The 27,546-nt window shown below is 53.3% G+C and overlaps 1 protein-coding gene across 2 annotated transcripts; it reads left to right on the forward strand.

Moving 5' to 3' along the window:
• Positions 1-4,614: 4,614 nt before the first annotated feature.
• NECAP2 (NECAP endocytosis associated 2) lies at positions 4,615-18,356 on the forward strand (the record flags this gene model as incomplete). Of its 2 annotated transcripts, XM_084243125.1 has the most annotated exons (8): positions 4,615-4,706; positions 7,861-7,961; positions 10,151-10,255; positions 10,341-10,422; positions 11,514-11,622; positions 13,570-13,747; positions 16,569-16,656; positions 18,060-18,108. In XM_084243125.1, 8 exons carry the CDS (start codon positions 4,615-4,617, stop codon positions 18,106-18,108), a joined length of 804 nt encoding a protein of 267 aa, XP_084099251.1. The 2 variants fall into 2 exon arrangements, with proteins under 2 accessions (XP_084099251.1, XP_084099250.1); XM_084243124.1 differs by lacking the exon at positions 16,569-16,656 and having other exon boundaries at positions 18,060-18,356.
• Positions 18,357-27,546: the final 9,190 nt, after the last annotated feature.

Here is a 27,546-nt window from a genome sequence, read left to right on the forward strand (position 1 = left end):
ATTAGCAAACAGTATTACTACCCTCTAATGCCAGTGGGTTCAGCCTGATAAGGAAACCGAGGTTCAAAGTAGCCCAGAGTCTTGTCCAATAGCACAGTTAGTCTGCAGAGGAAATGGATCCAGACTTGGGTTTGTCTGACTCCGGGGCTGGCTTGTCTCCCCCTCTTATCTTGCCTCCAAAAATGCTGGAGCCATTCATTCAGTTACACATGCAATCAATTGTTGAACAGACATGGGCCCGTGCTTGGCGCAGTGGTCGGGGCTCGGGGTACACTGGCTGGTCTGGTGGCTCCTGCAGTTTACCATGGGCACAGAGCAAGTGTCCCTAACAGCTGCTGACGCCTCCTTTCTTCCCAACCTTGCTTACCCTCCATCTGTGTCCTTCCTGCAGGTAAGACCACATGCTCACAAGCAAGACCTCAGCTCCCAGGAGGCCCACCACCCCCCAGATGCAACTCCAGTTCCCCAAAGGGCCTGGGCTCTCACTTGGCATGGAGAAGTCAGCGCTGTGGCCAAGTTCCTTTCTCTCAGCTTGGAGCTCCTCTCTTCTCCCTGCTCTCCCCTGAGGGGACCCTACGCATCTCCCTTTCCCTTGAGCCTTCTTGTCCCAGGGTAGAACCCACCCCATCCCTTCAAACACGCCCCCCATTGTCTACTATCTCTGCTTCAGAATTCTCAGGTCCCAATATTCCACAAGTTGAAGTTTGGAGGGAGCAGAGGGCCCAGAGGGGCTCCAGCCCCAGCTTCCTTTTCCATCCCTGTCTGCAGTTTGCAAACTCTGAGAGTCTGGCAAGGAGGGGCAGTCCTGATCCTTGAGGAAGGACAAGGAATCTGAAGACAGAATTGGTGATGGGGCACAAATATATCTTTCAGAGCGCTTTGTCCTTTTTTGATTAACAGTTTCATTAAGATAGGAGATGGAAACAATCCAAAGGTCTCTCAGCAGATGAATGGATAAACAAAATGTGGTCTAGCCATACAGTGGAATATTAGTCAGTCGTTAAAAGGAGTGACCTTTTGATCCATGCTACAACATGAATGAACATAAAAAGCATTATAGTAAGGGCCTCCCTGGTGGCGCAGCGGTTGAGCGCTGGGTTGCGAAGCTGCCCGCAGCCTCTGCAGCGTCAGTTCGATCCCCGGCTGCTCCCTGGCCACCGGAGGAGGGTCCCACATGGCACACAGACCTCTCCTGCCACCCGCTGCTCCCCTCAGCAGCGTACTTCGGTCCTTCTGCCTGCTCTGCTCCCTGCTCTGGCTCTGGTGAATTCTCTCAGCCTCCAGCGCTTCTGACTGTACCCAGTGCTTGTATGTATAAATAAATAAATAAATAAATCTTAAAAAAAAAAAAAGCATTATAGTAAGTGAAAGAAAATAGACCCAAATGAAAATATTGTTAAGATTCCGCTTAAATGAGATATCTAGACTAGATGAATTCACAGGAAGAATAGAGGTTACTAGAAGGTGGGGGGAGTGGGGATTGGGGTATTAAGGCTTATTAGTTATAGAGTTTCGGTTTGGGATGATGAAATGTTCTGAAAATAGTGGTTGTAGCAAATAGCAAATTGTACTTACTTCACTGAATGGGACATTTAAAAATGGTTAAAATGGTAAATTTGGCGCAAGGGGTTAAGCACAGCACTATGAAGCAATCCACAGCCTCTGCAGCACGAGTTCTATCCCAGGCTAGGGAGGTGACCCACATGGTGCAGCAGACCTCTCCTGACTCGCCCGCTGCTCCCCTCGGCAGTGTGTTTCAGTCAGTCGGCCTGCTCTGTCTCTGGTGAATCCGCTCACTCCCTGCACCTCTGGCCTGCACCCCAGTTCTTGTATGCATAAATAAATCTTTTTAAAAAATGATAAATTTTGTTGTGTATACCTTGCCATAAACAGTAAACATTAAGAGTTTATGCTACTGGGAACAGGTCTGGATTCTGCTGCCTGTCACTACCAAGAAGCCAGTAAGTACAGACAGGAATTGAATCTATAAGCACTTTTATTTTTCAGATCTTTGGCCACGGAGCTGAGAGAAGGGCAGGCATAGCACCCTAAGGAAATCGTTTTCCCACCTCCATTGATCTGGGAGAACAGAAGGAACATCTACCATCTCATCTCGAGTTGGCTTTTTTTTTTTTTTAAAGATTTATTTTATGTATACAAGAGCTGGGCTATAGGCCAGATGCGCGGGAGGGTGAGAGGATTCACCGCTGACAGAGCGGGGAACAGAACAGGCAGACTGAGGAAATACACTGCTGAGGGGAGCAGCGGGCGAGACAGGAGAGGTCTGCTGTGCCATGTGGGATTCTCGCCAGCCAGCTGGGATCGAGCCAGCACTGCAGAGGCTGCGGACAGCTTCACAGCGCAGCGCTCAACCACCTGCACCACTAGGGAGGCCCTCGAGTTGGCCTTTTTATAAACAAAAACAATTACTCATAGGCAAACAGTCCATCAGAAGAGCCGGTCGTAGTTGAATCAGTTTATCAGAACAGTCTGTCATAGTTGATGCTCTTGATATTCATCACATTCAGTCCCCAGAGTTTGTCATCAGCTTCTTGGTTATCTTGACCCTGGTACATCTGATGGCGTCAATGTCCACTCATTTGGGCATCATTGGGGTAGGAATCTCAGTTTTATTATTTGTTTAAAGATTTATTTATTTATGCATACAAGAGTTGGGGTACAGGCCAGAGGTGTGGTGGGTGAGAGGACTCACCAGAGACAGAGTGCAGAACAAAACAGGTGGATTGACTGAAATACACTGCTGAGGGGAGCAGTGGGCGAGTCAGGAGAGGTCTGCTGTGCCACGTAGGTAGCTCCCTGGCTGGCCGGGGATCGAACTCGTGCTGCAGAGGTTGCAGACAGCTCCATAGGTTGTGTCTTAACACCTTGTGCCACCAAGGAGGCCCCAGGAGTCTCAGATTTTTTTTTTTAAGATTTATTTATTTATACAAGCACTGGGTACAGTCAGAAGTGCGGGAGGGTGAGAGAATTCACCAGAGCCAGAGCAGGGAACAGAACAGGCAGACTGACGAAATACACTGCTGAGGGGAGCAGCGGGTGCAGCAGGAGAGGTCTGTTGCACCATGTGGGACCCTCACCGGAGGCCGGGGATCGAACCACTGCTGCAGAGGCTGCTGGCAGCTTCACAGCCCAGCGCTCAACCACTACGCCACCAGGGAGGCCCAGGAGTCTCAGTTTTAAATCAAGTTTTAGCTTAAAGAAAACAGATGATTAGTCATATAATATGTATGCAGATTCCTAAGCTAGGCCTGGTGCCCTTCCCTTTCCCCCGCGGCCCCATCACTTAGAGCAATTCTGTGATATGAAGTTTACACACAGTGAGTGAGCACAAGGAGAGAGAGGCGGAGAGCGGGCAGGACAGGGGGTAGAGAAAGTCTGGAGCTGCCAGTAACTTGGAGATTTGGGATCAGCTGAATCTCACGGGGGCCTGGAGGGCATGACGATGGGAGAGGAGAGGGGACTTTGGGAATCAAACTATGATTGGAAATGTCCCCACTAACATTCTGTGAGAAACCCAAGCTCAGACAAAATTCTTTTAAAATTACTTATGTTGCTAAGCTTCGTTTCTTTGAATACAACTCCCCGTGGAGCCGAGGCCACCTGGGTCCTGGGCGAAGGGGGCGAGGTGAGCCTGGCCCTGCAGGGCAGCCCCTTGTCCTGGAGGGTGAGGTGGGGGCTTCTCCAGGAGAGGCCAGGTCCAGTCAGGGGAGTCAGGAGAAGGGAGGCCAAGGAAGGGAGGCAGAGCTGAAGGAGAGACTTCAGGGTGAGCTGCGCACAAGCTAACCACAGTTTTGAAGTTGAGCCAACTGGCCCTTTTAGAGGGAAAAGGCTGTCCTAAAGCTAATTCCATACAGGCTTTGTGGACTCCACCCCCACCCCAGGCCAAAGCCAAAGACACTGGGAACTCCAAATCCCATCACCACCCAAGGGAAGGTGGCTGGGACCTGAGGGAGGGGTTCAGCAGCCAGGGTGGTATAAAGCCAGACACGTGGGCTTTGGGGATCCCCCATTTTGGCTCTCCACCAGCTCACAGCGTCCGGCCAGCTCTGAGAGTGACTTTGGGTTTCCAGGTCGGCGGATCGGGTAGGACGCATTACAGACTTTATTTCCCTATTTTCTCCCTGAGTTGTACATTTTCCTTATTTCCTTGTCCCTTGTCAATAAACCTTTTATGAACCTTTTGTGTGTGTCTGTAGTGGAGTATTCATAAGTCCCTTGTAAGCGCGCGGGTGAGGACCCACAGCCAGGAACCCGTTCAAAATCGGGGCTGCTCTTTAACAGCCCCAGCATAAGAGGCCAAGGGGGTGACCCCGAGGAGAGCCGCCTCAGCGGGGTCTGTTGTGAAGTTTTCTCTGCGGCCCACGACGGCTTGCGGGCGAGAGCGCCCCCTAGCGGCCGCTGGTCCTCAACTCGGCCCCGGGTCCTCCGGCCGCCTGTCTTGAGCCAGAACTTCCAGCAGAGGGCGCGCGGGCAACGAGGCCCCCAGGCCCGCGAGCCGCCGCTCTAGCCCGACCCTCGGGTCATAGAGTCGCGCGGTTTCCGGCCCCGCGGCGGGGGAAGAAACCGGAAGTCCGGCGGGCCCCGGGCGTCGAGATGGAGGAGGGCGAGTACGAGTCGGTGCTGTGTGTCAAACCCGAGGTCCACGTCTACCGCATCCCGCCGCGGGCCACCAACCGCGGCTACAGGTGACCGCCGGCCGCGGGGCCGGGCCAGCCCCAACTTAACCCCTTCCCCGCCGCCGACACACCCACTGTGGCCGCTGAAGACCACCCCGGCGAGTTTCGGGGCGTGGGGGGGGGGCGGGGTCATGCTTCGACTTCTCGGGTTCGAGGTCCGAGCAGGAGGAGACCCAGACTCTCGGCCCTCTCCGCCGGGCGCACGGGGCTCCCAGCGGCGGGAAAGGTTAAAACCACGTCTCGGGTTTGGGGAGCCCCGAGGGCTGCGGGGCGTCCTGACCGGGGTCGGGGCTGGTGGTGGCACAGGCCTTTGCTTGGAGCGCTGCCTGGAAGGGATTCCTGAGAAACCCCAAGGGGAAGGGCCCTGTCACCGGCGGACTCCCCGGGGGGAAGGAAGGCCGTTCAGAACAGGCTCAAAGGATCCCTCCCGGGAGCTTTAAGCAACCCACGTATGCTTGTAAATGGGTCGAGTGTCAGGAAGGCAGCATAAGAGACTGCCCTGAGGGAGGGAGCAGAGGAAGAAGACTTACCGTTCGCCTTTTTGTACTGTCTGTATGTTATTACCATGTGTACGCATTACTAAGCAGAAGGAAACACAAAGTGTTAAAAAGAGATGTACCTAATTCAGACAACCTGGCCTGTGGCTGTCTTGTGCCACTGGGTGGTGGGGGTAGGGTGGGGGTGGCTCTTGAAGACAGTATCTGCCCTAGTTATTTGGAAATACAGGATTGGCATACACCCCAAGAACGATGGCATGCCTGCCTATCTGTCCTTACTTTCCAGTTGTGTTAGCGTGGGCTCACGGTGGATTGTGTAGTGAACAAGTATTTTATCGAAAACCTGTGATGTATTTTAAAGTTGTGAGAGAGCAACAGTACTAATGATAACAAAAACTCAGTTGCTTTCTGTTCATCAGACTGGAGCGAGGCCAGCAAGCCAGGGATGGTCACCTGGGATACAGTGGGGTGGGTTTGGTCCCTTTTGGGCCTCTGAAAGTGAAGTTACAGTTTCAGCACTGGCATTGAGGAAACTGCTGACCCCTGCACTCAGTTTTCTGAGCTCTGCTTAGCTTCAGTCTAAGGCCCGTTGACCCAGTATGAGGAACTGAAACGGAGCCTTCTGACTTGTAAACTGGGAATCTGCGTTTGTGTGGCCTTCAAAATAACCGGCATCCTGGGCCTCCCCTGGTGGCACAGCGGTTGAGCACTGGGCTGCGAAGCTGCCCGTCAGCCACTGCAGCGCCGGTTCAATCCCCGGCTGCTGGTGAGGGTCCCACATGGCGCGCAGACCTCTCCTGCCCTGCCTGCTGCTCCCCTCAACAGTGTACTTCGGTCCTTATGCCTGTTCTGCTCCCGACTCTGGCTCTGGTGAATTCTCTCGCCCTCCCGCGCTTCTGACTGTACCCAGTGCTTGCATAAATAAATAAATAAATCTCTAAAAAAAAAAAAAAAAAAAAAAAAAAAAACCGGCATCCACAGTGGCAGTATCTCTCAGAGTTCTTGAGAGCTGACGTTTATTTAGGGACTTCCAAGAGAGGCCTTCTGGAAACATCCAAGGTTCTTGCTGTTTGGGGTTTTACTGAGCTGCTTCGTTGGACTCAAATGTCAAGTTCGAGCTTTGAAGGAGCCCAGCCAAGCCATTGTTCTAGGTCCATGGTTTCCTGGGTTTCTTTCTACCCAGGCTGCCTTTGCAAATGTATTTCTTAGTCCCCCATTCATTTTTCTCACACGTGCTACGCTCTCTTCTCTTTCTACCACCAGTTGCTCCTTCTGTCCTTTTCCTCCAGGATGGTCTCAGTAAACCCAAACAGTCACTCTGACTGCCACTGCCCAGCAATGTCAACAGGCCCAGCAGCTGATTCCTCTACAGAAACCTGGAAGTCCTACTGCAGAGAAGCCTCTGTAGTCTAGAACTGGGGTTGCAGGCCAATCCACTGTATTTTTGTATAGCTCACAAGCTAAGAATGGCTTTTTTGTTTTTTTCTTAAAGATATATTTATTTATGCATACAAGAACTGGGGTACAAGCCAGAGGTTTTGGGGGGTAAGAGGATTCACCAGAGACAGAGTGGGGAACAGAACAGGAGGAATGACTGAAATACACTGCTGAGAGGAGCAGTGGGCGAGTCTGGAGAGGTCTGCTGTGCCATGTGGGTTGCTCCCTGGCTGAGGATTGAACTCATGCTGCAGTGGCTGCTCATAGCTTCATGGGCTGCATCTTAACCCCTTGCGCCACCAGGGAGGCCCAGTTTCTATGTGTGTGTGTGTGTGTGTGTGTTTTTTTAAAGATTTATTTATTTATGGGCCTCCCCTGTGGCGCAGTGGTTGAGCGCTGGGTTGCGAAGCTGCCCGCTGCCTCTGCGGCGCCGGTTCGATCCCCGGCTGCTCCCCGGCCACCGGAGGAGGGTCCCACATGGTGCGCAGACCTCTCCTGCCGCCCGCTGCTCCCCTCAGCAGTGTACTTCGGTCCTTCTGCCTGCTCTGCTCCCCGCTCTGGCTCTGGTGAATTCTCTCACCCTCCCGCGCTTCTGACTGTACCCAGTGCTTGTATAAACAAAACAAACAAATAAAATAAATAAATAAAGCATGCCTCTATAAAATTAAAAAAAAAAGATTGATTTATTGATACAAGAACTGGGGTACAGGCCAGATTCGCGGGAGGGTGAGAGGATTCACCAGAGACAGAGCGGGGAACAGAACAGGCAGACTGACGAAATACAGAGCAGCGGGGGAGACAGGAGAGGTCTGCCACGCCATATGGGACCCTCACCGGCTGGCCGGGATCCTGCAGAGGCCGTGGACAGCTTCACAGCATGGCACTCAATCACCTGCGCCACGAGGGGAGGCCCACTGGTTTCTATGTTTTTTAATAGGGAAAAATTTAAAGAATATTTCATGCTATGAAAATTATATGGAATTCAAATTTCAGTGTCCACAAAGTTTTACTGAAATGTAGCCATGCTCAGTGGAAAATGCCAAAGTCACTAACACATGTACTGTCTCTGACTGCTTTTGCCCTAGAATGGCAGAGAAGCTGTGACAGGTCAGAAAAAGTTTGCCAGTCCTTGGTCTAGAGCAGACAGCTGGCACGTCCTTCCAATCCTGTCCCTGGCATAGGGTCACATTCCTGCTCTGGGCTGAGGCTCAATGGTTTTGTCCCCGCAGGGCTGCAGAGTGGCAGCTGGACCAGCCATCATGGAGTGGTCGGCTGCGCATCACTGCGAAAGGGCAGGTGGCCTACATCAAGCTGGAGGACAGGACGTCAGGTAAGGCCAGAGAGCCCTGGGTGGGGCTCACTGCATGAAGGCAAGGCCTGGCCAGGCCGGAACCTACCCCAGAAATCAGAGACCAGTTGAATACTGCCTCCATCACCCCCACAGCACATGTAGGAACTGCTGTCCCTGGTGTGGAGTATTCCTGTCAAGGGATCCTTCCTCTTGTGGATGCTTAAGAAGGTACTAATGTTGGAGGCCAAGGGGAGGAGACCTGCAGGCTGGTCCCAAGTAGGAGGCCCAGAGCTTGCCTTGAAGATAAGCTGGTGAAGACGCACAGCCACTGTCGCTGGGCTCCTGTTCTTACCCAGGAATTGTTTATCAGCTAAATGGTGACTCCCCAGAGCTGACCGCGCCCAAAACTGAAAGAGCTAGAAGCGGTCCTACTCAGCAGTTCCTGTAGTGGGAGGATAAGCCAAACCGGACCTTGTGATCAGTTGGCAGACATCTCCTTGAGGAAATCTCCTGAATCCTGTGCTACCAGTGCCTTGGGTGAACTGTGGAGGGCAACACAAGCAGCCCTAGCCCCAGCCCCCAGAGCGGGGATCCGGCACACCTGCTTTGTCAGGTGCTATGGCATCTGGTCGCTTATTTTTTTCTAGGATGTAGAGATTTTCTTTTGTGGGGCGGAACAAAGTGTGAGGATTTGTAGGCAGCATTGGTTGCCCCTTCTCAGAACTGGGTCACTTGAGTCTGAGCTGGGGACCCTGGGCAAGCCACGTAATCTCTGGGGCCTTGGCCTCCTTTTTCTTAAATGGGGATACATGGGCTCCTACTTAATATGATTGTCAGAAATACAAAATGAACAGATGTTGATCCAGTTGCCTTGTGAACTGTAAGGTCTCCCCAAGCTTTGGTTTGTTTGGGAGCCTGGGGTTGCAGGCTGAGTTTTGACTGAGGAGTAGCTGGAGACAGCAGCCCGGGCTAGGTCAGAGGATACTGGCTGTGAGATTGGCTGGGGTGTCCCAGGGAATAACAGCCCCTATTCTTGGGGCGGGGGGCTTCGCAACTGGCTAAGGTGACCACCTAGTGTAACAGCCGCTCTCAAGGTTGAGCCTCATCTGCAGGACTCACCCTAGATCTCAGCCCGTGGGCAGTTCCACTGGGTTGTGTTCGTCTCACTTTTCAGTCACTCTAGGCCAGGGCTTCCTCACCTCAGCACTGGTGACATGTGCGCCCAGGTGAAGACTGTGGGTTGTTGAGTCAAGTTTAGGATATTTAGCAACATCCCTGGCCTCTGCCTACTAGATGCCAGTAGCAACCTCCAAGTTGTAATAACCAAAGTGTCTCCAGACATCACCGGATGTCCCTTGAGAGAAAGGGAAACAAAATCACCCCCCGTTGAGAACCGCTGTTCTAGGCTAAAGGCATCCAGGTGAGTCTCCCATATCACCAGGTACCAAACCAAGGGGCCAGAGAAATGAACAGGAAGCAACAAACTGGGGCCGCTGCTCCTGATTTAGCTCAGCCTTGATTGTGTATTCACCTCTGAGCCACATGAGTCAGTAGAAAATATTGGGTTTAATACTTGAAAGCACCAGTCGAGATCAGCACATGTAAAAATGATGCCAGTCACAGGTGCCCACAAAGCGTGTGTGGCACCACACCATGGAGAGCCACGGCTGGCCATGGGGTGCGTTTCCCGGCGCTCCTTTTACAGCCAGTGACTCTTTGGCCCTGACTTGGGGGTTAAATTAAGTTAGTCTGTTTCGATTCTTCTGTGGGTACAAACACCTCCCTCATCCTTTCCCCAGGGTCACCGGCTCCTCCATGCTGCTGCCTCAGGTGGCAGAGGTGAAGGTGCACTTTACCTGGGCCAGGGCTGGCCTGCCCCAGGGCCCTCAGGGTTCAGGCAGTGGGAATGGGCCCATCCTCGTGGGAGTGGAGCCCCCAGCACTGCCAGTATTTTTCAGTTTTAAGAGCAGTTGGACATTGGATTATTTTCCATGTAATTTGATTTTGAAATGTTCGGCAGTAAACTGAGAGGGATCTGACCTGCAGGCCAGCTCTGACTTACCTTGCCTCGGTTCTTCCCTGTGTCTTCCTTTAGCCAGAGTGGATTTGCCTTGACTCCCAGAGTACGGTCTGCCTGGGTGCCCGGCCGCCTGGCAGGAGAGGCCCCGGTGGGCTGGTGGGCGCCTCAGGCTGCACGGGCTCAGGCTTACTCTCACTTGTGCTTTCAGGGGAGCTTTTTGCCCAGGCCCCGGTGGATCAGTTTCCTGGCACGGCCGTGGAGAGCGTGACGGATTCCAGTCGGTACTTCGTCGTCCGCATCGAGGATGGAAATGGTACGCTCGGGTCTGGGCGCTGTCTCCCCGCGAGAAAGGTCTCCTCCGCCTCGGGAGAGAGGGACTGATGATGTGTTGTCCCCAGGGCGACGGGCGTTTATTGGCATTGGCTTCGGGGACCGAGGAGATGCCTTTGACTTCAACGTTGCTTTGCAGGACCATTTCAAGTGAGTGGCTCCGGGAGCCGTGTGCCCATGTCTCCTCCTGCCTCCGCCCTTCTTGCCCGGGCAGGGTGGTTCCCAGGCGCAGACTCCCAGGCGGTTGTGTGTGATGTGTCTGCCGGCAGAGCCCCGGGAGCACTCGGTTGTCCTTTGGGGCAAGCAGCTCTGTCTTGACTCTGGATTCCCTGCCCCCCAGGGATGCCCTGATGAGCCTTTTCCTCCCTCCGTCCCTTCCTCCCTTTCCTTTCTTCCCTCCTTCCTTCCTTTATTTCATACAAGAGCTGGGGTACAGGCCAGAGGTGCAGGGGGTGAGAGGATTCACCAGAGACAGAGTGGGGAGCAGAACAGGCAGACTGACTGAAATACACAGCGAGGGGAGCAGCGGGCGAGTCAGGGAGGTCTGCTGCGCCATGTAGGTCACCTCCCTGGCCAGGGATCGAACTTGTGCTGCAGTGGCTGTGGACAGCGTCATAGTGCTGCGTCTTAACCCCTTGCACCACCCGGAGGCCCCTGATGGTCCTTTCTTACAGACAGGGCAGGACAGACTGCTCTCCTGCTGTCTCTCTGCCTCCACCTCGGCTGGGCCGCTGTTCACATGGGCGCACCCGACTCGTCCCCGACCTGCTGCCCCTGTGCCGGGTGGTTGCTGGATGGATGTCCTGTGGAGGGCCGGGGGGACCTTTGTGTTTTTTACTTTCTGGGCATCTCTCTTGTCTCACCATCTATCCTATGGACCTTAAGGGTATGTGTGGAGATTGTCTTAGTCCTCATGCCAGATGCCAGGAAGGAGAGCGCCAGGTTCTCAGATTTCCTGAAGACCATTATTACGTCCCTTTACATAAGGGAGCTTGTTGAGTTTTCATAGCATTCTTTAAGATGTCTAGATGGTCATCCCATTTTGCTGATAAGAAAAATGCGCACACAGCTGCTCACGTGTCAGTCAGGATTTGAATTCTGGCCTCACCCCCAAGCCTGCATTCTTTCTTACCATCCCTCCTAAATAAAAACCACGACTTGGACTGGTGATAGGTGGGAATGAAGTGAGCAGATCAGGGCAGCTGGTCTGCTTCCTTACCTTTTTCTTCCTACTCTCCCAGGTGGGTGAAACAGCAGTGTGAATTTGAAAAACAAGCCCAGAACCCAGACCAAGGCCCCAAATTGGACCTAGGCTTCAAGGAGGGCCAGACCATCAAGCTCAACATCGCGGTGAGTTCCACCTTCGTTTAGCTCTACTGACCAGAGTCAGGTCACACTTGTGGCCACCACACCAGGCCAGCCCCGACCAGGCGATCATTTTTCATAATTCAGTTCTGTCAGTTGAGCAGATGTTTGTTCATCAAGCAGCTGCCCTGGGCCAGGTAGTTTGTGGGGCATGAATGAGAAGGCTCTGCTGTGAGGGAGCTCAGAACTGAGCTGAGGTGGTGATTACAGCGTGGCAAGAGGGATTCTATGACCTACAGAGCCCTAGGGAATCTGAAAACCCTGGGAAGAGGGGTCGGAAGATGGCTCAAGCCAAGGGAACACCGTGTGCAGAGGCCTCTGAGATGAGAAGCCGCATCGGCCCACGGCCCGAGCTGGCCTCTGTCCTGTTAGGGTGGGGGCCAGCCTAAGGCCTTGCGCTTTGAGTCAGGAAGATTTGGGATGGCTCTGGGCAGGAAGGCCTGGAGCAGGTCCAGGGCATCATAGGCAGCTTCTGCTGATGGCTGTGTTCTGGCTCCTTGTGGCTTTGTCCTAATGTCCTCCCCTGCCCCACAGCCAGCTCCTGCTGAGACAGAAGATTGGACTGGGTGCCAGGACTTGGCTTTTCGCCTGCCTGCAGGGGTGGTGCTGGAACAACTGGTTGTTTGAAGAAACTTTGTAACACTGAAATAATGCTCTTGCTCATTATTTACTGTCTCTTTCTCCTCTTTTCTGCTTCATGCTGGTGGTGATTCGGGACAACTAGCCTTGACGTTGGCCAGCTGGCCCTTAAGAGAGAACGCAGGTCATGTCCAGTGGACTGGTTGGGATGTGATTCTTCCTCTTGCTTGGAAGAAACTAACATTTAAGACCATCAGCTGTGTGCCAGGTAGTGTTTGTAGGCATTTTCTCATATGAATTAAACATCCTCCTTTGACAGACAGGAAGGAAATCAAGGCTTAGAGAGGTTAGGGAACGCGCCCCGGGTCACAGCGCTAGAAATAGTCGGCCCAGCTGCACTCACACTGAGGTCTTGGAGGATTTTAGCTTCAGGGTGTGGCCTTGGCATTTGATGAAGCTGCTGCTCTCCTCACAAGCAGGGAACCGTGTTGTCTTCATTTTTGTAACTGCTGGTTCCTGGCTCAGCTTTTTCTTCCTTTTTTTGTGTTGGTTCATGTTTTGTCGTAGTATAATATGCATGTGAGAAGTGTACAAATTATAAATGCAGATCTCAATGGATAAAAAAAATCAAACTTACCCACATAAATGACCATGAAATCAAGAAGCAGAGCATCAACACTCTGGAAGCCCCTCTCACTCCTGTTAGTAACTTCCCAGTTCAAGTCACCTCCTCGCGGTCTACCCCGGAGACTCTTCTGTGCGTGACCTCTTTCTTTCACTAATGTAGGACTTGTGAGAGCGTCCATACTGTCGCAGGTCATTTGTGCATCCTTGTTTGGTGGCATGTTCCGTGATGAGACTGTCCCTGTTTAACTGACGGTGGACGTGGCCCCTGGGGCTCTCTTGGTACCATTGCTGTGAGTGGCTGAGTGCCTGTCTTCGCTGCACACATCTGAGTTTCTGTGGGTCTGTATGTGGGAGTGGAATCGAGGGTCATCTGATCATATGGTCAGTTTCAATTGACCTTTCAAACCAGTGTTCAAAGCAGTCCCCAGTCTGGTTGTTCCTGCCCTTGTCAGTGCCCAGTAACCGTTTTAGCGATTCTGGCGGGTGTGTAATCATGGTGTGCCACTGTTTTAATTCACACCTCCCTGATGATTAACGAAGTCAGGTGCTGGGTTTTAAAATTAATTGTATATGTGATTGCTTAACAATCATCACGGTTGAGTAGAGCGCATGATGATGAAAGTGCTGAACAGCTCTCGACCAGCTTGTGGTCATACAGCGTTTGTAACCCAGGCATCACCTTGCAGTAGCAGCACTGACTGGTTTGCATTCCTCTCCTCCCTTTAGAACATAAAGAAGAAGGAAGGAGTACCTGGGACTCCCCGAGCCCGTCCTGCCAGCACAGGAGGACTGAGTCTGCTTCCCCCTCCCCCCGGGGGGAAGACCTCCACCCTGATCCCTCCCCCTGGAGAGCAGTCATCTGGGGGGGCCTCCTGTGTCCAGCCAGCAGTTGCTCCCAGCTCAGGTCAGTGCTTGGTAACTGTACTTCCTAAATCTTCCCCTGTGGCTTGCCCCTTCCCCTTGGCAGCTGGAGCCTCTTGGCCCTCCCACCTTCCCTCACACTGATCCATCTAGATGTGACAGACTGGGAGGTGAGCACCACACAGTTGGTCCTGCCCTTGCTAGCTAGCAGGTTGCTGTCTGCTGACTCCCGCTACCAAGCCCTCGAGGGTGTCTGTCTTCCCCTGACAGGCTGGGGCCATGACTGTTTGTCACTGTGAAATCATCAGCATGAGGGTGCCAGGTTCTTGGAGGCTGCTCAGTGAGGGAGTGGGAGACGTGGGCGCTGCTCACAGGGAGCGTGTGTCTAGTAAGACAGAGGAGTTACAGTCACAAGACCAAATATATGGGGACCGGCCACCGTGCTCTGGGGAGACTTCATGGAAAGGTGGCATTGAACTGGGCTTTAAAGGAAGGAGATTGAGACAGGAGATGCTTGACATTCCAGGGAGGAGAAGAGCACGAAGAAGACTCAGATTTTTTTCATTTCCTTTTATTTCTTTTTTTACATCAAATTTTAATGATTTGCTGCGTGTTTACATAACTGTAATTTTGGAATACAGCTTCACACTTCAGCATGAGTACATTCCTCACCTTCCACCAAAGTGCCAGTGCCAACTCCCTGTCACATCACCCCCTCTTCCCCAGTGGTACCCAGTATATTTTTCACAGAGTCTGAGAGTTATTTTTATGCCAGTTTGTTATTTTTTGGTTATTTATATTCCACAAATGAATGAAACCATCCAGTCATTTTCTTTCATGTTCTGGCTTACTTCAGTTAAAGGCTCAGACTTTTAAATTCCCTATTTAGGGAGTGGGATACAGCCTAAGATATACCAGGGTGAGTGGGAGAAAATAGAGCTGGAGATTTAGTTTGGAGGAAACTCCCCACTGAGAGCATCAGCTTGCTGAGAAGCTGACGGGCACCTCTCCCAGCTGGTATTTGTTTTAGGATATATGAAATGTCTTTTGAAGACTGGGATTCTAGGAGATAGTGCCTCATGATGGCCTCTGTCCATGCTGGGGTGCCACCCCATCCTCTTGATCTCCCTACCCTGCCATCCAGCTGGATGCCCTAGCCTTCCCCAGGTGGGGGATTGTCACCAGCCCACTTTCCCCACACTGCTCTCATGGGGTTCTTAGGGGCAGGATCCAGTCAGGAAACCTGCTTTCTTTCCCTTTTACGAGGCCCTAGACAGTGACTTCCCTATTTGGAGATTGGGCTTCAAACCTCGACCCAATGGGGAGTTCCCAGCCCAGGAGAGCAGTAGGAGAACCAGTCAGCCAACCTGCCCCAGCACCAGGGATCGTTCTTTGGGCTTGGTTTCTCACAATGGGGTCAGGACAGGAACCTGTGCTCTTAGCATTATTTGTAGTCACTGAGGTCTGAGCTTCTGCCTTGGGCCTTCTCTTAGTTGCTGGCACAATTTGAACAGCTGCCGTGGAGCACTTGCTGTGTGCCACGTAGTGGTGTAGGCACCGGGGGGACGGCAATTCCAGCACCAAGTCCATACTCTCAAGGGCTCACGCTCCACCGTGCAAGATGCAGTTAGCATGTCTGCCAACAAGGTGGAGTCCAGTGATAGGAACCAGGACTAGCTGACGTTTACTGAGCACTGACTGCTTGCTCCAAAACCAGACTGGCTGAGGGCAAATTCTGACTTACAGTTGTGTGCTGTTCAGAAGAGCGCCTACCTCTCTGTGCCTCGTGTTCGCGTCTCTTGACTGTGGGCAGCGCCATACCTGCAGCCTAGGTTTCCAGTGAGTGTCCGACAGGCTAGGCTGTGTCCAGCACCTAGAAGTATGCCTGGGACATTGTCTGCACTCCCTGGGCATGAGCTTGTTTTATTAACAGTCTCATCTCTGTGCTCTGGGGCTGTCCTAAGCATTTTGCATTTATTAAGTCTTTTAATCCTCAGACCAGACCTCTGAAACAATTGTTGTGATTGTCCCCATTTTAGAGAGAAGGAAACAGACTTAAGTGACCTGCATAAAGTCACTCAGCTAATCCCAGCCTGTCACCCCCCCAGGGACTGTACAGAGATCATGTACAATGTGTGCTTGAGAAAGTGAAAGACTTAAGCCTTGAGGCTCCAGTTTTATCTGCCTCCCAGGCCAGAGAAGATTAGAAAGAACAAATTGGTAGGAAGGCAAGTGGGTGGCAGGCACAGGGCCTTCAGAAGGGACAGTGGGAGTACAAGGGGAGGTGCCAGAGAAACACAGAAGCAGGTGTGGCAGCCCACTTGTCCCACCCACGTTAGTGAAGAGATGTGCATAGATGCCAGCTTCTGGAAGGTTCCCAGTTTGGCCCCCTGGGCAAGGCACCTCTCTAGCACGTAATTTTCTAAGCTGGTGATCCAGATGCTGGTCTGAGGGCATTTTACGAAGATAACCTTGCTGTCTGGGTGGGTGTTCTCTATTCCAGAAGCCAGGGCAGGAGGTAATAAGAAGTAAACAGATTTGTAACGTAAGTGGTTGAAAACAAGGATGACTTCAGGTGTGAGTGACAGAGACATGGGGCTCCCCTCAGCAGCCCCCTCCCCTCCACCATGAGTGTGACACTGCTTTTTTTCCAAGCGCCCCCAGGGCCCATGAAATGACTGTGGAAATGCAACAGCTCATTAGGGCTTTGTTGCCAGAAACGCGTGCTGGTGCGTGTATGCATGTGTGTCCGTCCTCCTCCTCCACCACCTGGGATCCTGGGAGTCCACTGAGACAACCATAAAATGGTCTCTAACTCCTTCTTCCCTCTCTTCTCTCCCTTCTGTTGGACTTGATGACATCAGCGGGAGGTGCCACTGTATCCTGGCCACAGCCCAAGCCTGCCACTCCTGTGACCGCTGACATCTGGGGAGACTTTACCAAATCCATGGGGTGAGGAGGGTCATGTTCTCTGTGGTGGGGCTGGGATGAGGACTAGTGTCTAAAAACCTGGGGGTGCACCACATGCCTGCCTTGTGACTTTTGGGCAGTGGCTCTATTTGGCCATTTTCAGGCTAACCAGAAGACAGCACCCGAGTGTCTGCTTTGGGTGGCCCCTTCCTCTCTGACAGTTTTCTGCCACTCTCCACTGCTGGGGGCCACTTATACAAGTCTCTGGTTTTTAAACCACTTCACCAAGTGCTTTCACTTGTTCCTCCTCCAAACCTCCCTGTACTCCCCCAAACCTCCCTGTACTGGGTTCAGACTTGACCTGGGTTCCAGCGTTGGCCTGTCCTCACGGGATCTCTGAGGAAGCCCCTTCCCTTCTCCAACTCCATCAAATTTCAAGCTTCTACTTGGGGTCAAGGTGACAAGACTCTTTAAGTGACTCGTGCCCCATTGTGTAGGTGGAGAGGCTGTAGGACAGGGGTCAGCACACATTTGCTATGAAGGAACACACTTTGCAGGCTTTGTGGTCTCTGTTCCAACCACACAGTTCTGCTTTTATTTTTTATTTGTATTTTTAAAAGATTCATTTATTTATACAAGCACTGGCGTATAAGCCAGAGGTGCGGGAGGGTGAGAGAATTCACCAGAGACAGAGTAGGGAAGCAGAACAGGCAGAAAGGAAGGACCAAAATACACTGCTGAGGGGAGCAGTGGGCAACACAGGAGAGGTCTGCCGCGCCATGTGGGAATCTCCCTGGCTGGCTGGGAATCCAACCCACGCTGCAGAAGCTGCGGACAGCTTCACAGCGTTCTGCTCAATCCTCTGCGCCACCAGGGAGGCTCACAGTTCTGCTTTTAAAGCTCATAAGCAGCCACAGATGATATGTAAGTCAGTGAGTATGGCTGTTGACTGTGTACCAATAAAACTTTATTTACAGGGCCTCCCCGGTGGCGCAGAGGTTGAGCGCTGGGTTGCGAAGCTGTCCGCAGCCTCTGCAGCTCTGGTTCGATCCCCTGCTGCTCCCCGGCCACCGGAGGAGGGTCCCACATGGCGCGCAGACCTCTCCTGCCGCCCGCTGCTCCCCTCAGCAGTGTACTTCGGTCCTTCTGCCTGCTCTGCTCCCCGCTCTGACTCTGGTGAATTCTCTCACCCTCCCGCGCTTCTGACTGTACCCAGTGCTTGTATAAATGAATAAATAAATCTTTAAAAAAAAAAAAAAAAACTTTATTAACAAAAGCAGGCAAATGCCTAGATTTGGTCCCTGGGCTGTACTTTGCTGACCCCTGCTCTAGAATGTTCAGGGAGTGACTTCATAGGGCTCTTTCTGCCCAGAGAGATGCCACCTTTTATCTGCTCTGTATTTCCAAACACCTGAACTCTCCCATCCCTCATCTTCCTTTTACAGGTCCACTTCCAGCCAGACTCAGCCCGGCACAGGCTGGGTCCAATTCTGACCTAGTTCCACGCTCCTTTTCCTGTACAACTTCTGGAAAGGAGCTACCTCATCTGGGCCCAACGAAGGAGGATGCAGTCCTCCCTGGCCAGCCTCTGTTTGGGGCATGACTCTCTCTCTCTCCTCCTCGCCTGACTCTTGACAGCCTGGGCATGTTAGGCAGCAAGTTGGCACCATGTCACACTGTCCTGGGATTCAGATTGCCTCCGGAACACAGAGGAAGAAAAGCTCCAGGATCCCCAGTCCTGTCTGTCCTCTTGACATCAGAGAGACTCTGAGGCTGCTTCTGCCATCACCATGACCCGTATTAAATACAAGCCCCCGCTCCTGGAGTGTGCTGCCTGGATTCAGATGAGCCCTTCTCAGGGGTGACAGGTGTCGTGGGGTCACTGTCTGGAAGGGGGGCTTTCTACATTCCCGTTGGCTGGAGCAACTTCAAAGAAGGGATTCCTTCCTGATTTCTAGCAGGTTTATAGGCTTCAGCTTGAACAGACAAGCAGGAGGGGAGTTGGAACTATTAGCCAGCTTCTAAAAAATGTTAATACTTGCTTTGCTAATGAGCTGACCCGCACTAACTCCTCTCTGCAAGGAGGCTGTTCCTGCAATCTGCCCATAGGGGCCTCTGCGAGGTGTCTTGCCATCAGCCCTAGGAGCAGCCCTGAGCTTCAGAAAGTAGTGTTCATCTTGTCCTAGTAGCCTGGAGTCTGCATCTGCCAGGCCAGGTAGGCAGTGCAGGCCTGAGGCAGGAAGCCAGGTGAAAGTGTGGGCGGGGAGTAGAAACTTCTCCCTGGAGGCTTGGGCCTGCCCTCCCGTCCACTGGCAGCTCTCGGGTTCACAGGCTCACAGCGCAGTTCCTGGTGGACCTGGTTTTCTCCATGGTGGTTCCTGAAGTGCCTTGTCTGCAGACAACCTTGACTTTGCTTCTCCTTCCTTCAGAGACTGTACATGACAGACAGAAGGAGCGCAGAGCAAACAGGAAGTCCAAGGTTGCCTGCATTACTGGTTTATCAGAAATGGTATCTGAGCACGCCTCTGAAACTGCTTTCACCGACTGACTTTACCTCTTACTGAGAAATGTCTTTTGTGAAGGGTCAAGACAATGGACTGAAAAGTGTTGGCCTTTTTTTGTGGGACCAGACTTTTAAGATAAAAATAAATATTTTTACTTTCTGTCAGCGTCTGCCGGAGATGAGCATGTTTTTGACACATGACTGCTTAGCCCTCTAGGAGCTGCAGCTGGGTCGGAGGCCGCCTCTCACCACTTGTCACATGACTCATGAAAAGTCCTGGGCCAGGGTGTGAGGGTGGCTGAAAAAAGGGAATTTGGCCCTGTTGCCCTAGGCCACCAGACTCTTCTCTCCTGTGCATGTGGGAGAGGACAATCTCGCTGCCGCTGGGGCCGTTGTGAAAGTGGTTGTTCACATCACTCTGGGGGACTCAGTTCTCCCGTGGAACCTGGGGTGGAAGAGGCTGTGCTGCTGTGCTTGGCCCCCTGCCTCCATCCAAGACCTCTCTGGAAGTTTCTTATAAGACAGGGTGTGCGGGCGTGCAGAGGCCAAAAGATAAAGGTCACAGCGCTTCTCACACCTGAGCGTTCTGTAAGAAAGGACCCCTTCTTGCAGTTTATATCATGGACATAGTCACGCTGGCTAATAAACAGCGTAAAGGGTGGTGGGGAGAAAAAAATTGCAATTGAGCCTTTGCCCACTGAACAAGGATAAGGAAATTGCATCAAAGGAGCCTCAAGAGGAGTAAACATTTTTGTGTCTGTTTCCCATGACTTCCCATGCGTCGAGGAAGCTTCAGCTTAGAGGAACCCCTTAATTAGAAGTGTGAACCTTCAAAGATAAGCGCTGGAATTTTGGAGATAGACCTGAGCTTTGGGTCGCCTGCCTTTTGGTTAGCCGTGTGGCACGGCTCCTTCCTTAGCCCAGATAAGGGATATAAAGCATCAGCAGGTGCCCGTCCTATAGTTTGACTTTAATTACCTTTGTCTGGAATCTAGCACCTAGAATTCATAATGGTGATGAGGAAATAACCTGGAAAGCACCTTCAGGAGGGGTGTCTGGGAAAGCAAGGGAAAGGTTGGTGTGCTCTGTCACCAAGTGGGGTCCCAGCTGCATCTGAGTCCCCAGGGAGAGCCCTGGTACCAAACCAGGAACAGGGAGATACCATGTCCTGTGGGCAGAGTGGGCTGCAGTAGGAGACCAGCTTTTCCTCACTGTAGCTTCAATGTGGATGATTTCATGTTTTCTTCTTGATCAGAGAAAACAAAATATTAATAATCTGTATTAAATTTTAAAGGATTGGGGATAGCTTGATGTCTACATTATCAATTGCTGTGTCACAGTCACCCCAAAATTCAGCAGCTTAAAACAGCACATATGGTCTCAGGTTCTGTGGGTCCAGAATCCAGGTACAGCTTAGCTTATCAGTGTCTCCCACAGCCTCAGCGCATGACAGTGGAACCACAGTGTCACCTGAAGGCTCAGCGGGGTCCACTCACCATTGTTCTTATTGGCTATTGGACACAGGTCACTCCCTTTCCCTCCACAGTCCACAGCTTGGCGGTGCGCCTCATCGCCGGGAAGGGTGAGTGCAGGTGTGAAGGCAGCCCCGGGCTTCATCTGGGACAGTCCGTCACCTTGCTGGGCAAAAGCAAGTCTACTCAGGGCAGGGTGCACAGGGTGTGCACTGGACGCAGGGGTCTCTGTCGGCCCTCTTGGGAGGCTACATCTCGTTTCTAGGGCTACCGTAACCTACCACAAATTGGGGGGCTTAAAACCACAAAATTTTCTCCCGTTCTGGAGGCCACAAGCCTGAAGTGAAGATGTCAGCAGGGCCCTGCTCCTCCCAGAGACTCTGACAAGAGCCTTGCCTCTGCAGCTTCCGGTGACCCGACAGCATTCCCTGGCTTGAAGGAGCGGAACTTCAGTCTCTGTCCCGCCACACTCCCTTCTCCCTGCCCCGGGGTGTGTGCTCGTTCCTGAGAGGACTCCAGTGCTTGGATTATTCTAAATACTGGATGGTTTCATCTCAAAAATTTTAATTACCTCTACAAAGGTCCTAGTTCCAAATAAAGTCACATTCACAGGTATTGGGGATTAGAACTTGAATGCAAATTTGGGGGAGACATAATTCTGCCCAGTACAGTCTATCCACTACCATGACTGTCAGAAGGGGGTGGGTGGCTGATACGAGCGTAGGTGCCTCCATACCTGGAGTATTAGCTCCTTACTGTCTGATAAGGGGTGACAGCGAGGTCCAGCCACAGTGAGAACACAGTGTGTTCTCGTAGCTTCTGTGGCCCTAACATGTTCTCTTTCATAAAAATATGAGGGGAAATATTTTGTGTGCATGGAATATCCCTAGAATGATACACAGGACACAGCTCTCCTGTGACTGCAGGACGAGATTGAGTGACTAGGAGACAGGATGGGGCCAGCTACTTTGACTGTATTAACTGTCTGGACTCTTTGAATTTGAGCCAAGTGAGTGAACCATCTCTTCATAGAAAATTGCGTTCAAAAGGTTGTACCGACACCCAAAGATACGGAGGAGGATGGTTAACAGTTTAGTGTTTTCTTTTTTCCCATTAAGCCTACCTATAAGGAATATCTTCCTTTTTTTTTTTCATAAATATGGTTTATTCCGTCCCGGTCTGAAACCTCTAATATCTTGTAAACATCTCTTCAGTCACGGAATGTTCTGTAACATTTGGAATGACTTCACAGCATTCCACTGACTGCAAAGCCCTGGTTGCTGGACATTTAAGTCTTTCTAAATTTTCTAAATTTAAAGTCAGGCATTATATGGCCTCCTTGGTGGCACAAGGGGTTAAGCACCGCACTATAAAGCAATCCGCAGCCTCTGCAGCACAAGTTCGATCCCTGGCTGGTCAGAGAGCAACCTACATGGTGAAGCAGACCTCTCCTGACTTGCCCGCTGCTCCCCTCAGCAGTGTATTTCAGTCAGTCTGCCTGTTCTGCTCCCCACTCTGTCTCTGGTGAATCCTCTCACCCCCCGCATCTCTGGCCTGTACCCCAGCTCTAGTATGCATAGATAAATAAATCTTTAAAAAAAAAAAAGTCAGGCATTATAGACAGACTGCAAATTAGCTTTGAGTTATCCAGTAAATCCTGTTAACCGGAACAGCCATTCTCTAGCCTCCTGGTTAATGTGGTTTTGCTTAGTGGTGGGCAGAGTCCAACCCAGCCCTGTGCTCAGATTTGGCAGACACTTGGTCCTAGCAACCTGGGGGTGGCAACTCCAGTCACTTGTTTCCCAGTTACCTGAGTTGCTTATTTAGAACCCTCCGCAGTGAGCAGGTGAGTACCTGGCACAGTACCCTTCTGGTGGCTGGTCCTGGGGTCTCTGGTCTGGGCACCACAGTTATGGGATAGAGCGACTGGTGGGCGGCAGCCCTGGGGATTCAAATAACCCAAAAGCCAGGCTGAGCTGAGCAGAGCCACTGAGTCAGCAGGTAAGGACCCAGTTTCCTTCACAGAGAGAGGAGGTTGAGACCTGCAGCAGATCTTGTGGGCTCTGGTGGCAAGAGGGTCATGGAGAGAGGAGCTGCTGTCCTCAATTCACAAGAGGAGGCACCGTGTAGAGAAAAGGGCATGGGGATAAAAGCCACTGAACTAATGCTGTGTGTCCTGGGGCAAATGACTGTACCTCTCTGAGCCTCAGTTTCATTTATAGCAATCTGTAAAATGGAAATAATCCTAGAGGCTGCTTCACAGAAGTGTTCAGAGGGGACAGGACAGAATGAGAAAACATAAGAGGAAGCAGCCAGCACAGTGTGGTTTACAGCCCGTGTGGGCGGCCTGCGAGGTACCAGAACTGGCAACCAAGGGAGAGCTGGTCGAGAGGACCTGGGCAGGGAAGGTCACAGAAGGGGACATGAACCCAGACCCTGGTGCTGTGAGAGGCTCTGGAGTGAGGGCTCCAAGGGGCAGGCAGGATGAGAAATGTACTGGTGGGGCCGTGAGCCTGCCAGGGTAGGGACCCCCCTTTGGAGTAGGGACCCCGCAGGTCTGGGTGATAGGGTTTCACACCCAGGCCATGCTGGGCATCTCAGGGCAGCTGTGTTTACTGGCAGGGGTGAGGCACCCCTCCCTTGGCTGTAACAGGGTCACCTCAGCAAAACTGTTTCCTTCCAGTTTTGCACCTCTTCCAGCCCCAGCCCAGGGGTTGACTGAAATCTCCGTCGATCAATAACCCTCTGCCCTGGTCGGGTCCCAGCCCTGCCTGTGGGATCCCTGGGTCAGCCTGAAGGGCAGGCTGTCAGCCTGGAGGGCGTTTCAGATGTTAAAACCAGGCTCCCCTTGGACAAAGCACCTACTCATCCCCTCCAAATGGAGGGGAGCACAGAACTGTTCTCCAAATAGAAAATCGTAAAATGAAACATGCTTTTTCTAACAAGGCACCCCCCCCCCCACCCCTAGATTCAGACCTGCCTGAATCCAGTGCCTTCCAGACGGGAAGGCTGAGAGCGGGGAATGGACCCAAGGGATTCGTAAGGGACAGAGGACCTTTCCTCTGTGGTCTGACCGCTTCCCGTCTGGGGCATGAGCAGAAGGAACCGGCAGCAGACGGGCTCGGGGTGTCACCATCTCACACACCCCGAGCCCTGTGTCAGGACATCAGGAAAGGACGTTCCCTCACCTGCCAGCCCCCTGCAGCCCAGTCTCGCTACTCAGCCTGCCGGGGCGATGTGAGGCCGGAGCTTAGTAGTTAAGGACCTTTAAGGCCGGGCCGGGGAGGACGAGCCGAGACCTCAGGGGGACCCTTCGATTCTGCCTCTTAGCAGCGGCGACTCCGCGCGACCTGCGCAATCTGCAGTTTCCCGTTTATGCAAGAAGCGAATAATCCCCTTTGCTGGGCTGCCCGGAGCAGTGAGTGCGAGCGTGTGTCCAGCGTGGGCCCGGCACTCGCTCCACAGGCCCGTTCCACGCCCCGCGGCGCCGCCCGGGCCGCCGGGCCCGGCTCCTGGGGTGCGGCCTCCGCCCCCCACCCCCGGCGACGCGGGCACGCGGGCGGGTCGGGCGCGGGCCCCGCCCCTCGCCCCGCCCCCAGCCCAGGCCCCGCCCCGCCCGCCCAGACCCCGCCTCCGGCCCAGGCCCCGCCCCCGGCCCCGCCCAGCCCGGCCCGCTCGGCCCGGGCGGCGGCGGCGCGCAAAGGTAGGGGGCCGGCGGCGCGCGCTCCCGCGGGCGGGGGACTCGGGTGCGCGGGGCGCGCTCCGGCGGAGGAGGCCGCGGGGACGCCCCGGCGCCGGTGGCCGGGCTGGTGTGGCGGCGCGGGCGGCGGGCGGCGGGCGGCGGGCGGCGGGAAGGCGGGCGCCGTCCGGGGTCCTGGGGCCGCCGTCCGGGGTCCCGGGGGCGCTCGGGCGCCCGGCTGCGCCCCGCGGCCGCCTGGCCTGGCCTGGCCGCAGGAGCGCGCGCCCCGGGCCCCGCGGACGTCCTGCCGGCCGCCCCGCCCGCGTCCTCCGGGGTCCGCGCGGGCCGGCGTGGGCGCGGCGAGGCGCGGGCCGGCGGGGTGCAGCGGCCTGCAGGCGCCCCACGGCGCCCCCCACCCGGGCCGAGCTGGGGGGAGGCCCTTCCCCGCAGCCACCGCAGAGAGCCGGCGCCTCACGGTGGCTGCATGCGGGCCCGGCGCGCGCCCTGCCCCTGGGGGAGGCCATTTCGTCTCCCAGCGACCCTGCGCAGTTGCAAGAGGCTCCACTGTCCCGGGGAGAGAATTGGCGCCCAGAGCGGGCAGTTGAGTTGCCTGAGATGGCACAGCCTGTGCAGGGATGTGGGGCCTCCTGGCGCTCCTCAAACCCGGCCCGAGGCTCCCTGGCCCAGTCTCGGGTTGGCATGAATGGGCTCCCTCGTGATTTTTCTGCAAATCCTGGAGGATTCTGGCGGACTCTGCTCCCTTGATGACCGGTCTCCCCAGCTCCCGGGGGAGCCCAGATTTGCCTGGGGGAGGGGCTGTGAGGGTAACTTGTCTGTTGTCATCTGAGATTTCCTTAGCTGAGTTCACAGCAGGTGCTTTAAAATAAATCCTGTGGCAGGAGCAGACCGGAGTCTAGGGGCCAGGTGGGGCTCCTGGGTCAGAAAATGGTTCAGGAATGACCTCAGGAGTCACTGGGGGCTTCCCTGTCTGATCTCGGCTCTCCTGTCTTTCTCTCCAGCCCTGGAGACTAGGCACCCCTCCCACCCTGGAGTCCTTTTTGGGCGATGCTGCCTGCTTTTCGGCAGGGCTGGGTGTGTGTTCACCCTCCATCCTTCTAGCACCTCAGTCTGTGGGTTTGCCCAATGTGACATATACCCTCCCAAAGCCCAGGGCAATGATTTCCCCTTTCTTCCCGTTTTTTTCCCACTTAGTTTCCGCTGTCATTACCTGTCTCTCAGCATGCATTCATTCGGTCAACAGCTGTCCATGATGCTTTGGGCCTTAGGTACTGTGGAGACAGCAGTGAGTAAGGCCAGCTGGGCCCCTGACCTTGGAGGAGATGCAGCGTACATGTTGGAGCAAACAGTGAATGCCTCCTGGCAGGACCACTTTAGTGGAGAGGTCAGGGCTAACTCTCAGAAGGTGATGTTTTTGAATCAAGATCTGATTGACAAGGAGGAGTCAGCTATTCGAACGAAGGGAGAAGAAAAATGGCAGGTGCAAAGGCCCTGGGGTAGGAGCAAGCCTGGTATGTTTGAAACGAATCAAGCCAGCACAGCGTGGCTGGAGCAGGAACAAGGAGGAGACTGGGGGCAAGGCTGGGCAGGACTTTGAATTTGCTTAGGGTGTGATAGGAGCCAGTGGGGTTTGAGCAGAGGAGAGCAGTGGCTTATATAGCACACGCCATCATTGTCGGAGCTTGCGGGCACAGCAAGCGCTGCCTGATGATGGCCGTGTGGTTTCAAACTTTGGCACCAGGCATACCTGGGTCTCAGCATTGGCTTCAACTCTTGGTGGCCGGGCAACTGAGCATGTTGTCACCTGTAAAGTGGGCAGATCAGTATCGGCATCACAGGGCTATAAGGTGAGAACAGATTAGGTACAGATACAGAGTCCTGGTTCGTGATTGCTACAGTCATTTTATTATAATTTTTAGTCAAGCAATCAGACAACAATGAAGGGGTATGCGGTAAAAGCAGCTGGTATGTTTCAGACGGAAGAGTCATCTTTGGGGGACTTTCTAGCTATTCCTACAGCTCAACCTGGCAAATAGCAGGTTTCGAGGGTGGGCACTGGCCAAGCAGGGGTGGGGAAGGAATGGGTTCAAAGGGTGTCTCCTCTGTATTTATTCACTGAACAGCAGCCTCAGGTCTCCTGTGCCAGCTACAAGGTTCTAGATTGGATATTGAGAACCAACGAGACTAATGCTATTAGTGGTAACAGTAATAACAGCCTACACTTATCCACTATTTAATGACGTGCAGTAATTAATACTAGCTGTGTGATAGTGGAACCTGAGTTCTCAGAGACTTGGCACATCAGGTTTATTTCTCAATCGTGAAATATCCTGTGGGGTATTTGGCAGGTGACTTTCTATGCAGTGGCCCACAAACCCCAACTCCCATCTTGTGGTTCTGGCGTCCCCTAGAACTCAGCGTTATTTCCTTCTGGCTGGGGGGCAGGGAAGGAGAGCGACCTAGGAGAACCTTCATGGGAGTGTTGATGGTCTGAAGCTGCACACATTCTTTCTGCCTTAATTCCACTGGCAGCAACTTGATCACATGACCAGATCTGTCTGCAAGGGCATCTGGGGAATAGCTAGGAACCTTTTTCCTAAGAAGAATCAGAAATATTTTATGGTGGACGCATAGGCGTTTCGGCCACACCATATCCAGGCACACAGCTAGGCATGGATCATTTAATTCTGTGTGTAGAAGCATGTACAATTATGATCCCATTTTACAGACGAGGAAGCCAAGGGTCACAGAAGTCACTGGCCCAGGGTCACGCAGCTGGTAGGGAGAAATGGCCAACATTGTGAAAGGTTCAGCGCGGTAAAGGAGAGGAGAGCCAGGCTACATTTCTCAAAGGGAGGGAAAGTTTATTGCGCCCCGGGCGGACCTCACAGACCCAAGGTGGGGGGTCAGTGAAGTCGCGCACGTTGTTGGGGGGAAGCAGGGTTTTATAGGGTGAGGGGAGGTCAGGTGGGTAGTTGGGCTCCTACGGCGGGAAAAGTTTGTAGGGCAGGTAGAGGTTCTTTGTCTGAGACGAGACGGGTAGGGGGAGGGGGAAGGCTCATTGTCTGAGTCCTCCAGGCAGGTATCTGCATTCCTGCCCCCCAGGTGGGCTTCCTGGTTGGCTCCTGCATTCCGGCCTGCTGCATGGACCTTTCACATTGGAGTCCCAGCAGTCAGACACTGACCCTATAACGTCAGAATTTTCCTATGCGCATTTCCATCATTTTTGAGGGTTCGATGGGAGCTGCAGATGTTGGAGA

The sequence above is a fragment of the Talpa europaea genome (assembly GCF_964194135.1).
Source record: "Talpa europaea genome assembly, chromosome: 9".
In the NCBI taxonomy this organism is placed as follows: Eukaryota; Metazoa; Chordata; class Mammalia; order Eulipotyphla; family Talpidae; genus Talpa; species Talpa europaea.